The sequence below is a fragment of the Physeter macrocephalus genome, chromosome 4 (genome assembly GCF_002837175.3).
Source record: "Physeter macrocephalus isolate SW-GA chromosome 4, ASM283717v5, whole genome shotgun sequence".
Classification (NCBI taxonomy): domain Eukaryota; kingdom Metazoa; phylum Chordata; class Mammalia; order Artiodactyla; family Physeteridae; genus Physeter; species Physeter macrocephalus.
This window is the reverse complement of record NC_041217.1, coordinates 66,356,358-66,371,505: the sequence shown is the minus strand read 5'-3', so window position 1 is coordinate 66,371,505 and position 15,148 is coordinate 66,356,358. Positions and strand designations below refer to the sequence as shown.

The 15,148-nt window shown below is 37.0% G+C and overlaps 1 protein-coding gene across 1 annotated transcript in view; it reads right to left on the bottom strand.

Annotated features, from left to right (window-relative positions):
• Positions 1-354: 354 nt before the first annotated feature.
• RGS5 (regulator of G protein signaling 5) overlaps positions 355-15,148 on the bottom strand; it is a 54,267-nt gene continuing 39,473 nt past the window's right edge. Inside the window, exons 4-5 of the mRNA XM_007130598.4 lie at positions 9,409-9,575; positions 355-5,466 (exon numbers count right to left, since the gene is read on the bottom strand). Coding sequence (XP_007130660.1) covers positions 5,305-5,466; positions 9,409-9,575 — 329 coding nt within the window. The 3' untranslated portion in view covers positions 355-5,304. The remainder of the gene's footprint in view (positions 5,467-9,408; positions 9,576-15,148) is intronic.

Genomic DNA, 15,148 nt, shown 5'->3' with positions numbered 1-15,148 from the left:
GAAAGGAATAACTATACTCACTGAATATTGCAGGATCCAAATCATATAATGTGCTCAGTCAATGCTAACAGTGAATACCTGCATCAATAAGTTGTTGCCATCTGAATCCAAGGGAAAGTAGTGAACAGAGTGTATGAATATTGAATACTTTGTATCTCCCTTTCTGAGTTTAGCATGTCAGGCTGTATTACAGTTGATGTTTATTAGGAGAGGGATCCTCCCAATTGATCAACGGCTCACCTGGTATAAAGAGTGACGTGAACAACAAGCCTACCTTAAGATAGAGTTTCATATCAAGAATGTTCAGGAGTCAAGAAGAACTCATATGAGGTTATTATATAGATATATATTTAATATAATATATGTGATTGTGGTTACAGATACATATTTGGTGCTTTATCAAGAAGTATGAGTTACATAGTATACAACGTATTGGTTACAAAATTAGAAGATAAACACATTGTTTCTAAATGAAAAACTTATGGGATAAATGCTGACAAATGGATTTCATTTCTACACTTTTCTCTGCGGTGGTCTCCTGAAGATGAGTTGCGAGTTGCAGCATTCTTAAAAAAATTTAGTCCCCCCAAATTCTAATAACATATGACATGAAAAGAACTTTTGGCAAAAATTATCCAGATTACTTCTCTCCATTGGAAAATTTTTCAGCATTTCCCATTGTTTTGTCTATGCCTTAGTTTATATATTTTCCTAGATAGGGAGTTAAATGCTTTTAATTGTATTCATTATTAGATAACAGTGGTTAGACTCAACTATTTATCCTATCCTGTAGTTAGACTCAACTATTTTATCCTCAGGATAAAAGGTATCCTCACACGGGGGGAGAAAAGGAATGGAGATATAGGTGTGAGACAGAAAGGAAAATTGTCTCAGGTCAAAAAACAAGAGGCTTATCAAACTGGATATAAATGTTGGTTTTGTAGCTTCTCTACTAGAAATGATTATTATTAAACTGTGAGGTGAGGACAATATTCCAAAGTTCGGTTGTCTGTCTTTTTCCCATTACTCTCTGCTATGAGTTTCCATTGAAAGCTACAAATGTCTCTGTTGGAAGTCTTGATCTTTTCAGTTCCAGTATGCTGGGGAAAGCCTTTCTTTGGATATCTATTGCTCTGGTCTGCCATATAACCTATTTGAATGAAAATATGTTTAGCATATTTTCATATGCTAAATTGCTAAATTGCTAAAAAGCCTTATCCACGGCAAGAATTGAACACACTCTTATAGAATGGAGAGCCTGGAAAACCCATATACTGAGATGTATCAAGACATTGTGTCCAGAACCTACAGAGAGTTGCCTGGCCCTTGGGTTTGGACATTTGGATGTTAGAAACTGGGTTCTCCATACTCTGCTCTCTGGCACATGCAAGCCCACTGGGGAAAGAAAATCCTCCATGTTTCTTCTTTTATCTAATCAAGAATCCTTAGGATATTAAAATGGATTTTCACATCAATCTGCATTGTTAGTCAAGAAAAGCATTCCTGCAAATCTTGGTGGTGACAGCAAAAACTATTTGATTTCCAATCAAGTGGAGCTGCTCTTAAATGTCTCCTAGTGAATGGACTCACTTTGTAGGTCTGGGCACTTCTTTACCACTTCCCATCTCTCCTTTCTCCCCTTTCTTTTCTTATGACCCTATTTCTCTCAAACTTGCTAAATTACCAGGTAACAAGGAAAATGGCCTGCTAGAGGGAATGATTTCAGGGATAAAAATGATTCCTCTGAAATATGATAGCCTTTGAAATGATTCTCAAATTATCAAATTTGTGATGGGACAGATAGCTTGACAAAGCCCTGGCAGGGAATGTTTATTAGTTTACCAATTGATTTACTAATGGTCAAGTTTTTATTGAAACTTCTGGATATCTATTATTCTTTGGGAAATAATAACAGGTCCACCCTGTTGAAAGGGAGTGCATACAGAGAGCACATCAACCAAGCATAATCCATGGCTTCGTAGAGGACAAAAGTAAAAACAATTTCTTTAACAATTTCTTCTCTTTATGGACTAAAAACTGAAATCTGCTTAAAGCATAATTTATACCATAGAGAATTAGAGTACATAGATGGCATGGGGAGTGGGGCACAAAATGTTTTCAGAAATTTGATTCTATTGATTTGAAAGCAAAGTTACTGAATCACCTCAGTTCTGCATTTCAGAAGGTGTCTATCTGAGAGAAAGAAAATGTGTATGTGTGTGCATGTGTGCGTGTGTGTGTAGGGGGTTGTTCACATGAACAAGCATTGCTTTAGCAGATGAACATGGAACACAGCCTCCTAATTTACTCTGAGAGTTGATAGTCTGTCTCTTTCTTCTGGTCAAGTTTAGATACTAATCAGACACCAACCACAAACTATATCAAACCCAGGCAGAAAAACAGGTTATGGTGGTTACCTGACCTGCCTACCTAATCTTAGGTTTCTCTCAAGGATGAGAAGCATATACTCCTATTCCCATTGAGCACCTCTCTACATCCCAGATCCACTTATGACTGTTACATTTTCACAAGGGAGGAAAATGCCAGCACCACAAGGCTCACTCCTGCATTGAGTTTCATACTTTCCCAGGCAATTTACTCAAGGGAGAGTGGGGAGGAAGGGGAGAAGGCAAAGGGAGTGATAAACAGATGTTACACATTTTTTTTCCTGGAAAGATCATCCCAGTTTTCCGAATTTCCCAAAATTTAAAAGAATGTTTATTTTGTTTGTATTACTATGGCAACTTCTAGTAGCTCAGGTTTTTTTCTAAGTTTAAAAACACCAAAGATTTCAAAGAATTTTCTAGGGCAATTTTTATACATTTGCATTTTCATTTTGGGCTGTGATATTTGTATTCCTTTTAACTTTATTATTTAGAAGTGTGTGTGTGTGTGTGTACTGCTTTAAATTTAAAATCATATTTACATATATATTACATGTCACTGGTTGACTGCAAGGCATTCATGCTTCTTGTAGCCTTTACAGCATTGCCCTCCTGGTGCTTTTCCTGCCCTCTGCCTCCTGGGTTCAGCTTATGAAAAGGTGAAGGTCCTTCTTATCCTCCACTGACAAGTCTACCCACTTACATAGGATGTGCAGTCAATTTGTGAATACAGTCAGTCCGAGTCTTTGTCACATCAACCATCTTGGTGAACGCTGTAATCTCTAGTTAATTCTCTGGGTATTTTCAAACATTTTGTTGTTTCAAATAATATGAATAAAATATTTGAGATATTAATGACATCAAAATTTTTCTTAAAAATGTTTTGGCATTCAAGAAAAAAATAACTCACCTAGATTCTTCAGTTCTTAAATTTTCTAGCTGCATTAGCAAGTAAAGGATTGGTGATTTTATACTGATTTGGGGCAGCATAGACAGATGCTGAGGATGGTTGTGCTAGGAATTCTTGTTGTGAGTTGCTTGTCACTCCTAAATGAATAGACATGGTGAGAACTTCTTTTTCATGCTCACAATGTTGGTCTGACCTAGCTGTCGACTGCTTGATGACGGAGTTTCTTTGAAGTGAGCAATACTGACAAATATGAATGAACTCATACCAGACTAGCAAGAGTTGGCAGTAGACCCAGTCACTCCGACCCATTTTCAGAGTTTGAAATGGCAAGTATTCAGGAAGGGCACATTAGCCTTTGAAATACAAAAAAAAAAAAAAAAAAAAGGAAAACCCAACAAATACAGTCAGTGTTTACTCAAAGAATACAGTCATATAGTTGCTTCATTTTCAATATTCTTAGCAATTAACTGAATAAATGGGCTACAAGCATGTGAAACTAGGAGTGTGTGAAAGAAAAAAAGAAACAAAAGGAGAAACTACAAGACTAAACAATGTAGTCTTCTACTTAAACATTTCAGATTTTTATTAATCCTTTAAAAATTACTTGTTTAGTTAACTCAGTGTCCTCACCTTGGTTATATTCATACACAGTTTGACTCTCTTTATTACTAGATTATGTAAATCATTGCTTAATCAAATCTACTAAAGATAAGAAAAAAATTCTAGCAAGACTTATAATAATGAAATACAGAATTAAAAGTTTAAACCTACTAAAAATACCATGGCTTATCAATTGACTGTGTGTAAGGCATGTTAGGGGTAAAAATGTGCATTTTGACTATAAATACAATTCATTAATGCAGCGAGCAAAATAGGGAGGGAAGTGAGGGAGTGCTAAAAGATCAGATTATTTTGCAAAATGCAGGGTACTTTAAAATTTTATCTCACTTAGAACGTCTCTGCATTTAGTCAAATTAAGTTTTCCAAAGATAATTTGGTGTTTTAAAGATAACCGTCATTTACTAAACAAACTGATGGCATCATAGGACAACTAACCATTTTAGGCTTGACAAGATTTTCCCATCTTAGTGTACAGCCCTCTTGATATTGAGGTGGGAGACCACTGCAATGAGTAGCAACTGTTTTATATGATTGGAGTCAGAAATTTTGTAATATTATACTCACACGAATTTTAAATAATTTGAAAATTAAAACTTTGTGCCTACATACTAGAGGCACAGATACATGTATAAAGTAGTCCCTTGTCAATCTCAGGACATTGATTTAATACAGAATTTGATAACTTTATGCATGGGAAGGTATGAGGGAAGTATAGGGAAAGAAGCTATATGGATGGTGTTCAGATCGATTTTATATAAACAGCATATTTATGTATCTATATCTCTTGTTTATAATCTCTAGCTAACACAAAGATGCTCTCAGAAGAAGATCAATATTTTTTACCAATGTATTTGCTTAAAAAAATCCAATAGTGGCTCAGCCTCATAAAATTCTTAGCAACTTTTACTAACCAAGTTCAGAAATAATGAGAGGGGTGACCCCCTCATGGATCAGAATTTTTTTTTAAATGAGATCAGTTAGTCTCAGTTGAAACTGGACTTTCCACATCCACATTCTTTTTTATACCAATTTAGGGGGAGATCCATTACCTAAACCAAATGGACCTACATTCAATTATATCATATTCTTGTTTTATATTTCTTTTGATAGATTTTTTTCTGTCGTTCTGATTGAGTTTCACAACAACATACAAGAGTAGAGCTTAATTAAGAATCGGGGCAGGAAGAGGAAATTGGAAAAGGAAGGCATTTGGGCAATAGATAAACATCCAAAACAATGTGGGCAAAGGAGGAAGCAACACTCCCTGGGGTTTTCCGTTTGAGAGTCTTTGAGCAAGCTGCTATAGGAAAATATGTGGGTTGCTGGAAAGTGCAGGGTTATTGTGGAGGAAATAACTCTCGGGATGATTCTCACAGACCAACTACATTGCTACTTGATGAACTCCTGATAAAACCCAGAGCGCACAAAGCGAGGAAGTGAATCCTTTTCCATCAGGGCATGGATTCTTTTCTGGGCCACATCAAAGCTGCTTGGGGAAGGTTCCACCAGGTTCTTCACTGTGATGTCCTTCGTGAAATGATCAATATTCACCTGTGAGACAGGAAACAGGGTCACTGAGTCAGCCAGGTTGTGGGATTTGAGGAGGGGTTGGGAGAGAAGTGGAATTTCTCACCAGTATAACACATGAGGGGAAGAGAGTCATAGAAAGTGAGAAATATCATTTCTATTTTATACGCAATGGGGTAAGGCAACTTCAACAAATGCTCCAACAAATGCATGACTCAGATTAAGATCAACCAGTGTTAGACACCCACTGTTAGAAACAAGCAGCCAACACATGCAGACCTCATATAATCCTCACAATAACCCTAAGAATGAGTCTTTCCTTTTGTAGGGGAAGATAGATAGATAGATAGATAGATGATAGATAGATAGATAGAGACTTCTTCAAGATCACAGAACTAATAAATGTATTTGAATGCAGAGACTCTGAATTGGAATCCAAGTATCCTGATGCCTAATCCCACAATCCTCCTACCACAGCATTTGATTTCACACCTAGTGGGGAGAATGAAGAGAGAGAAAGAACTTCTGACCAGGGATCCAAGACCTTTTGCATGGTTCTCGAAGAATAAAGAAACTTGGTCTTTTCCTGAAACTAAGTGGGAAACAATGGTTCTAGCACAACAATAATAACAATAGCAGCTAATACTTACTGAGAACTTAACTTTTACAGGCACTGTGCTATGAACTCATTGAATCTTACAACTCTAGGAGGCAATACTGACACCTACATTTTACACCCGAGGAGCAGAAATGTTAAGTGACTTGCCCAAGATCATAAGTGGTAGAGAGAAGACTCAAAAGTCCAGCAATGTTGCTTTTACCCAGTAGACTGCAGTGCTGGAAGGCATTATGGCATATTTGTCCTGAATTCAGGGCTACTACATCGAGCCACTCCCAGGGATACCATTCATGTTTGGGTCCGTGTAAATGGTCCCCTGGAGTTGTACAGTGTACAGCCTGCCTGAGCTTGTCTGAGTATGATTTGAGAGAAATCACTGTACATCACGTTGTATATTTCAATGACTCCTAAGGTGTCTGCATGTAAAAGAGAAAGAAACAAATCAACCAATAATTCTGAATTGGAACATGAGAAAATGTTTTAGGTCTCTCCTGGGCTGCTAGAAGTTCTTGATACTGAGAAAAGCTATTTGGGCTCGGAGAATTATGAAGCAGCTTTAGGTCATAGTCAGGGACAAAGACATGACTGGGGAGTACCAGGCCAGAACACACAGGAGTGACTGTGACTGAAGGTCCAGAATGAAGTGAGTTGAGGCTATGACATGTTTTCCACAGGTGAGAGGGGCCTGTGTGCTTTATGCAGGAATGGAGGAAGACTACACAGGCAGCACTGGAAACAGTCTCAGGGGTGAGGTAGTCTGACTCCTGCCTTCATGGGTGAAGACTCCGAGACCCAGAGAGGTTGTTACAGGCCCACAAACAGCTAGTGAGGGACAGAGGTGAGGCTATCGTGTATATTTCTCTATTCTCAGTCTTATTCTTCCCGCCACACGAAAGCGATGTTTCTTCCTTCTTTTAAACATATACTGAGCTAGGTGGGCAGCCTTACTCAAATAGTTGAATTTCTAAAAATTATAAAATTATCTCCTAATCTTATTTTTTAAAGAAGTGATGTATTTAAAACTTTCTAACACATTGTATATACCAGAAAAAACTGCTATTTATCTTATTATTTTTATGTGCATGGGCTCCTCTAATGAATCATTTTGATATATACTCATCTGTTTACTAGAGAGCCAAGAAAATATTTTTCATTAATTTATGGACAGTTGACAATTTGCAATATACTAGTTTTCTACTTATTGAACTACGCAGGGTCACTTCTCTTTTTTTAAACTTAGTTCCAATTTTTTTACAACTGTATCTCTCCTTCAGTTCCTTAACTTAAAGAACTGAGGTGAATATTCAGAGAAAGAAAATTTAGATTACTATTTGCCTGGGTAAATTTGTTTTATAGGTCAATCTGCTGGTCATCAAAATGAAACAGTAAATTTTGGGGTCAAAATACAAGATTTGGAGAATTTTAAAAATAAAAGCTACAATTTATTAAACATCCTCTAGGTACACATACATATATGTGAGATGATTATAGTTAAGGGAACTGAGAATTAGAGAGCTTTAGTGAGAAACTTGCCCAAAGTTACACATTGAGAAAGGTCTCGGTTGAGACATCTGCACCCATTCATCTCATAGATATTCACTGAATGCTTATTATGTGTCAGGAGCAGGATTCACATTCTCTCTGATGCCCAGCTCAGAGACTGGAGGCCAAGGCTATTTTAATTTGAGCTCACAGGTCCTCATAATGAGGGCCACCATTTGTGTGTTCTAGTAACTCAGCCAGGGTTTTGTTTATTTTGAAACTTCATTTTTAATGTCTCATATTTTCATGATAACCACCAATGTTCTAGTAAGGAACCTCAGGAACAATGTTTTCCTGGAGCTCAAAGCAATAGTACAGATAGGTCTCCACGATGTGCAGATATTGCAACAAATCCTAGACTTCTGTAAAGAGGAATGATATTGGTAGGAAGATAGGCTGGAAATGGGAGATCAGTTGAAGTCAGGAAATGGGTGTCAAATTTAATACTAATCTCCTTGGTAACATCACAAATAGAGATTCCATATGGATAGAAGAATAATGTCCCAGCACAAAAAGCATCAGAAGTAGGGGAAGCTAACATATGTGCATAGGGTGGGAGCCTGAGGAGTAGAAGAGGAGATCTGGATAAGATTCCACAGCAAGACTAAGCCCAGTTCCATCTTAGGACTCTCACTTTCTCCACCTTGACCCATGGTACTCTATACTCTTATGCTCCTGACCTCCACCTCCTGTGTTATTGAGGGAGCTGATCTGTTGGTATTAGGTATATAATTTGTCCATCCATTCAAACATATTTATCTTTCAAAAAGGATCAGTGATGAATAATGCATTACCAAAGGAATAAATATCAAATGGTGGGACCTCAAGAGTCTAGAGGACCTGTGAGAGAAAGGATATTGGGGTTTTCCCCTCTCAAATAATCTTAAGTTAATTACTGCCTACCTAGAGGGTTTGCTCAGATCACCCCTGTGATTGACCCCAAATCTTGATGAAATATTTGATGTCCAGATTGGATTATGGCATGCAATCTGAAATTAGTGACCTGACCAAAACATGATGAACAGGTCTCGCTGAGGCCATCCTGAATTCCACAGAAAGCTTTTTCAATTCAGTTTTATAAACAGCAAAGGGCAGATAAACTACCTCAAATCCTCTTTGAAATCAACACACATATTGTCGTTAGCAGTCAGTTAACAGTATATTGTCTTCTGACATCTCTAGCACTATTATCTTGTAATCATTTGATTTTTGTAAGTAGAAACCCTGTTTCCCCCGACTAGAGTGTAAATGGAAAAGGCCTGGGGGAAACAACGGGATGGGGGAGAATAGAAGGGAAAAGAGAGAGTTTACATTAAAAAAGAAAGGGAAGGGAGGAGAAGGGGAAGAGGAAGAGAGAAGAAATTAAGTGGTAGAAACATTCAGTAAGCATCCATTAGTTCAAATGCTGAGATATATATTTTCATGTCTGCTCTGTAATTTCATCCTCACAACAAACCTGCAAAAATAGTCTTCATTACCCTCATTTTCCCAAAGAAAGAAACTAAGTTCAGACAGACTCAATAATTTAACTAAGATCATACAACTAGTATCATTCTGACTTGCGATTACATACTACTGAAAACAGACACGATTGCTTAGAAAGTGGTCTAAACAGAGTTCAAGTTCATACCTGCTCGACAGTATTGCTCTGCCTTTGCACTCAGTAGGCGCTTACGAAAGGTGGTCCACTCTCAGATAGTAATAGCCTGTAGCTGCAAAGTGTACTGCAGTTGGAAATCCTTTCTGGGAAGTTGTTGAGCTGACCCCCACTGACCACACTCACCCACCTTCCCATCAGGACCAACCTCTTTAGGAGCCTCCGCTTGGATAAATTCTTCATAAATTTTCTTTGCCTTCTCAGCCATCTTGACAGGGGACTTGATCTTCTTGTAATCCTCACAAGCCATCCAGAACTCAAGGTTTTCCTCACTAAATTCAGACTTCAGGAAACTTTTGAAACTGGCAAGTCCGTCTAGCAAGGAAAAATGTTATTCGAGGAAATGTATTCACCCTATCTATCTATCATCTATCTATCTATCTAACACTATATCCCACGTTGTAGCCTAGGTTTATTTACTATATATTCCTGTCATTTATGCCATAACCTTACAAAAGTTAACTCATTTGCTCCTCATTACAAATCTATTTTACAAATGAAGTCAGAGAGATCAAGTAACTTGCCCGTAGTTAACCAGCTGGTAAGTGGCAGAGCTGGGATTCAAATCCAGACAGCCTATATTTAGGTGATGAAGGTTTACCTGTATACAACATCCAGGGACACTGTGAACACTAATGCCATTCTGGATACTTATCAATTACCAAAAAGAAAAAAATACATTTAAAACTTGATTTGGTAGTGTAAGTAACATTAACGTTGATTCTCGTGTATGAACTACTTACAGTTTTTTTTCTACAGATGATTTTTGAGCAAATATCATGTTCTGGGAATTATGGTAAGTAAAATAGACATGGTTCCGGCCCTAATGAAGTTAATAGATCCTGGGGGAGGTAGAAAAGAAAATGAAGAAACACACACAAATAAATATACACAACAAAAGAAAACCATACTAAAGATAGTAAGAGTAACAAAAGGGGTCCTAACCTCGTTTTAGGTTTAGGGAAAGCCTCCATGAGAAAGTGGCATTCCATTTGAGACCTGAAGGAAGAGTGGGAAGGGGCCCGATGAAGTCACCACTTGCAGAGTAGTTACTATGTCCATCAATTATACATCAGTCTATAAACATATTAAATTCAGTATAATTATAACTACTGTGATTCTGTTTTCAGTGCACTCTTGCTCATGTAGAATATATTTCAGCTTATAATTTAAATATATATACATCTATATACGAATATCTATCTATCTATCTATCTATCTATCTATCTATCTATCTATCTATCTGTTAGAGATTCTTGAGCCTGATCCTTTTGTTTTCTTTTTCTTTCCTACCCCTCCAGCTCTAACCTCCAAAGTGGTAGATAAGTAGAAGGCAAGGTCAGGATTTAGGAAGGCACTGGAGAGGAACAAAGGAAAAATCACTCTATATCTTCAATATTTTCTTCCTTTTAAAGCCGACTCTCTCTCTCTCTCTCTCTCTCTCTCTCCATATATATATATATATATATATATATATATATATATATATATATATATATGCTTTTTTTTAAACCCAAATTCTAACAAATTCATATGTACTGAGAGTGAATCCATGTCCATTTACTATGTAGGGAAAGTAGATTTCTAAACGAAGGAGAGAAAATTCTACTTTTCCACAGACTGTATCACAATTACAGGCATGTAATGTGATAATGCGTGACATGTCATTTGCCTCTCAGGGCAGAAGGTTGGACTGACTATAACCAGTACATCAGGGTCCACCTTTCTAACTTGTTCTCCATCAGGAGACACATCTGCAATTCATTAGTTGTACTTGCAGACATATTCATGTACTGAATTCATTTCCTTTGACCTAATTTCTATCTATTTCCCTTCCCCTTGAGTATTTCTCCCTACTCCTTTTTATGGACTCTAAATTTTCATTCATTAGTCATTGCTTAATACATCGATTTCATACAATATGCACAAAATGTGATGATTAAGCCTGAAATATATGGTTGTCTTTTTTCAATTTTCCTTCTGTGCATTTTATTGTCTTCATATCCCTCACAGTTCCCTGAAACTGTATTCAGTTCTAAAGAAACAGAATGGCAAAGTTATAATTAATTGGATTAGGGTCACCAGTGATTCTGAATCCAAACAAGACACTTTGCATTTTAATCCCCTCTCCCTGTACTTAACCTAAAAACATTTTTTATTGATCAACACCTAAAAATACATTGGGAAGTGATGGTAGATATGATAAACACTTTTCTCTAGAATCCCAGCTAGAAGAATTACTTTGAAACCACTTGATAATATTTACCTGGATAACATCAGATGTATTTTCCCTCTCTCTCTGCCCGTATTTCCCACCATATTTCCGGCACTATTTGTTATCATTTAGTGGCACGGGAGTCAATGGTACATGCTGAAAGAAGAAATAACCCCCGAATTCTCTCTCTATAATTCTTAAAGTTTTCATTGTTTCTTAAACAAAAGGAGTCAGGTAGTCTTTGTTGAAATGAGAAAATTCCCAGGCACTTTCTAGCTACCGGGAAATGACGATAGGAATGAAGTCTTATGAGCTCCCACACAATCAGGTCTAAGACTGTAAACAAAGCAATAACTTCACAGAATAAGTCTGGGCCAATTTATTCTCATTAGCCCCATGTCCCCACAACACGGTGATTCAGACACTCTGAATCACCCTCTCCACATCTTTGAAAAAGGTAGAGATAAAATTCTAGTCCTCAGAAACATTGTTATTTATGACCTGAGGATACATTCCAGGATTCCACAGCAATGTCAACATTTACCATACATTTACCAAGTCGTCCTACCCAGAAAATGCGCTTGGAAAATAACTTTCCAGTGTATTGAGTCCATTTCCTGGGTACTGGTTTCATCATTCTCTTGAATCCCATGATGTTATCTCAAGTCTTTTTGTCAATGTACGCACTCTCAATCAAGACTCATAAAGTGGATTTATGATTTATTTATTGGTCTGGGAGATGTTTAAAGCTATTCTTTCTCTCATCTGGATTTTGAGGATTCTCTAGAGGGTCCCTTCCTAGGACTCTCTAATGCCACTCCCCAGATTACTTCTCCTCCTTAACCTCTGGTTTTCTACTGGTCCATTCCTCAGAGACCCTGAGGAATTCCCATTACCCCTGAGGAAGTCCTCTTGGGTCAGAGTCAAATCTACTCTAGGTCAAAGTCTCTATTCTGCGAGGAACACACATGTCTTCTTTGCCTCACACTATTCCCCTGCCGACTCCACACCCCAGTAGAGCCCTCAGTACACAGCCCTGAAAAATCCCTACATTATTCCTTGCTGAGCCCGCACAGAGCCTCAAAATACCATTCCACACACATCTTCGGGCATCCTTTTCCTAAGAAGTGGATGAAACCCACCTGATCTTCTGGTCTGGTGGCAACACTCTGGGTTGTGACCCATATTATAATCCCAGAGCTGGCCCTAATGAGTGATGTCACTTTTGACATCCCTGTAAAATAAAATAACAACCCTGCCAAAGAACAAAACGAAACCACCTATAAAACCACTTTAAAAATAAAAAGAGTGTAAGACAAATCCAAGTCCAACTGGTATAAAGGAAAAAAAATACTGAAAAGTAGATTAGCACAAATCTCTTCTCCTAGAGGAAAAATAGTGAAACGTTACTGATAGTTGATAAATACCATTACATAGTTTATTTTCAAAGCATGGACTCTAGAGTTAAGATTGCCTGGAGGTTGATCCTTACACACCACACTACTACAGTAACTTGGGCAAGTAATCTAACCTCTCCAAGCCTCAGTTGCCACATCTGGTAAGTGGGGTACTAACGGAAACTACCTGACAGCGTTGTTATAAGGGTTAAATAACTCATGGAAAGCTCTCACATGATGTTGAACATAATGATAGCTCAATAAATGCTGACTTTCATCATTATTATTCATGCCCAATTTAAAAGTAATCTTTATCACCATTCAAAACCCAACTCAAATGTTGCCTCATATACAAGGTAGTCTTTACCCCGTACCTCCAACTTGCTGTTGAGGATTTTTATCATCATAAGAGGAGACATCACTTTCTCGTTTTTTTGTTGGGATGATTTGCTTCTATGGCTATCTTTCCCAGGAGGTTGTTGATGATTTGAGTTCAAGGTTTGAGTTTCATTTATCTTTGACCTTCTTTTGAAAGCATCCCACCTCCTAGTATAAATCTGTGGGCCTAACATTTAATAGAGGTTCAAACTGAATAAAATAAGACCCATTGAGACAAAAGTTTCCTCCCAAGTCTCAAAACTGAAGAATACAAACATTCAGGAAAAATAAAATGACTGATTTTGCTATTGCTGTAGTATTTTATTTCATGGGCAAGTTACCTAAGCTCTCTATGTCTCAGTTCCCTTTTCTGAAAAAATATGGATTGTTTTTGTACGTAAGTCCTAAAATTATTGAAATCGTTAGATAAACTAATAAATGCAAAGTGCATAGGACAGTGCCTGGCACATGGTGAATAATAAATGTAAGCTATTGCTTTTCTTATTATAATTGTTGCTTTAAAGGGAATTGTGGCTACCAGTGAGTAAGATGATGATAAATATGAGCCAGAAAAGAGAAGGGAGAAAATTGGAAATAAAAGAAAAAAAGCAGAAGAAGAATGCAAAGACGGAAACAAAAAGAGGAGCCAGGAGCCAGGCTATTCCATTCTCCATGCAAGAGTCCAAATCTCAAGAGTGTCTCAAGGAAATGCTCTGACATTTTGGAACTCCTGGGGCAAAAAGATTCACATAAAAACTTTGCTACTACCGGGTTGTGTTTCATTCTTCGTGTGCTCTTAAAGACAGTCATGTGGAAGAGTTTAATGTCACTGTCTTATTTAAACTCCCACATGCAATCTGTTTTTGTGTTTAAAAAGCAATAGACCAGTTATGTGCCCCATGGACCTTCAAAAAGAAAACAGATGGTGCCATATATAAAACTGAAGACAAAAATGTAAGAAATTGATGTTCTTTCAGAACAGAGTCAAATACACTCGGTTATTAAAAATTATTTTTAATAGGTTATTAGGTAATGCCTATTAGGTTTTAATAGGTTATTATCTTGTAATAACCTATAACAGAATATAATCTGCAAAAAAAGGAAGCATTATTCTGTACACAATGCAGTATTGTAAATTAACTATATTTCAATTAAAAAAAGATTTTTAAAAACTGAGGAAAGAAAGAGGAATCTTGGGGAAGAGAAAAGATTGAGTAGCAGCTTAACCGTCCTTTTTTTAGAGGTTTGGTACCAATTGATTTCATTTCCACTCAAGAAAATTTAAGAAACATGTGGATTTAAGAAATGCTTGGGGAACTGAATCAATATCTTACATTAGCACAAGAGAATGCCAAATGTTCCTCATAAATCAGCAAATACGCCATTCCTTGAGGTTAAATGATTTAATTTATCAAATAAAACATGCAAGAAGGGATTGTGAAGTTTTAAATACTCATTTTTCAAATGTATCTTTCTTCGTTATCTATTCTGCATCAATCACAGCTAATGTCAGAACTATAGTTCTGGTTATAGACCGTTAGTTTTTGCAGATTCAAATAAGAATATCTCATAAGAACTGAGTTGCCAAAGTTTGGCTTAAAAGTTATTCATGGTGACAAAGGATTAATCTCCAAAATTTATAAGCAACTCATGCAGCTCAATAACAAAAAAACAAACAACCCAATCCAAAAATGGGCAGAAGACCTAAATAGACATTTCTCCAAAGAAGATATACAGATCGCCAACAAACACATGAAAGAATGCTCAACATCATTAATCATTAGAGAAATGCAAATCAAAACGACAATGAGATATCATCTCACACCGGTCAGATTGGCCATCATCAAAAACTCGAGAAATAATAAATGCTGGAGAGGATGTGGAGAAAAGGGAACCCT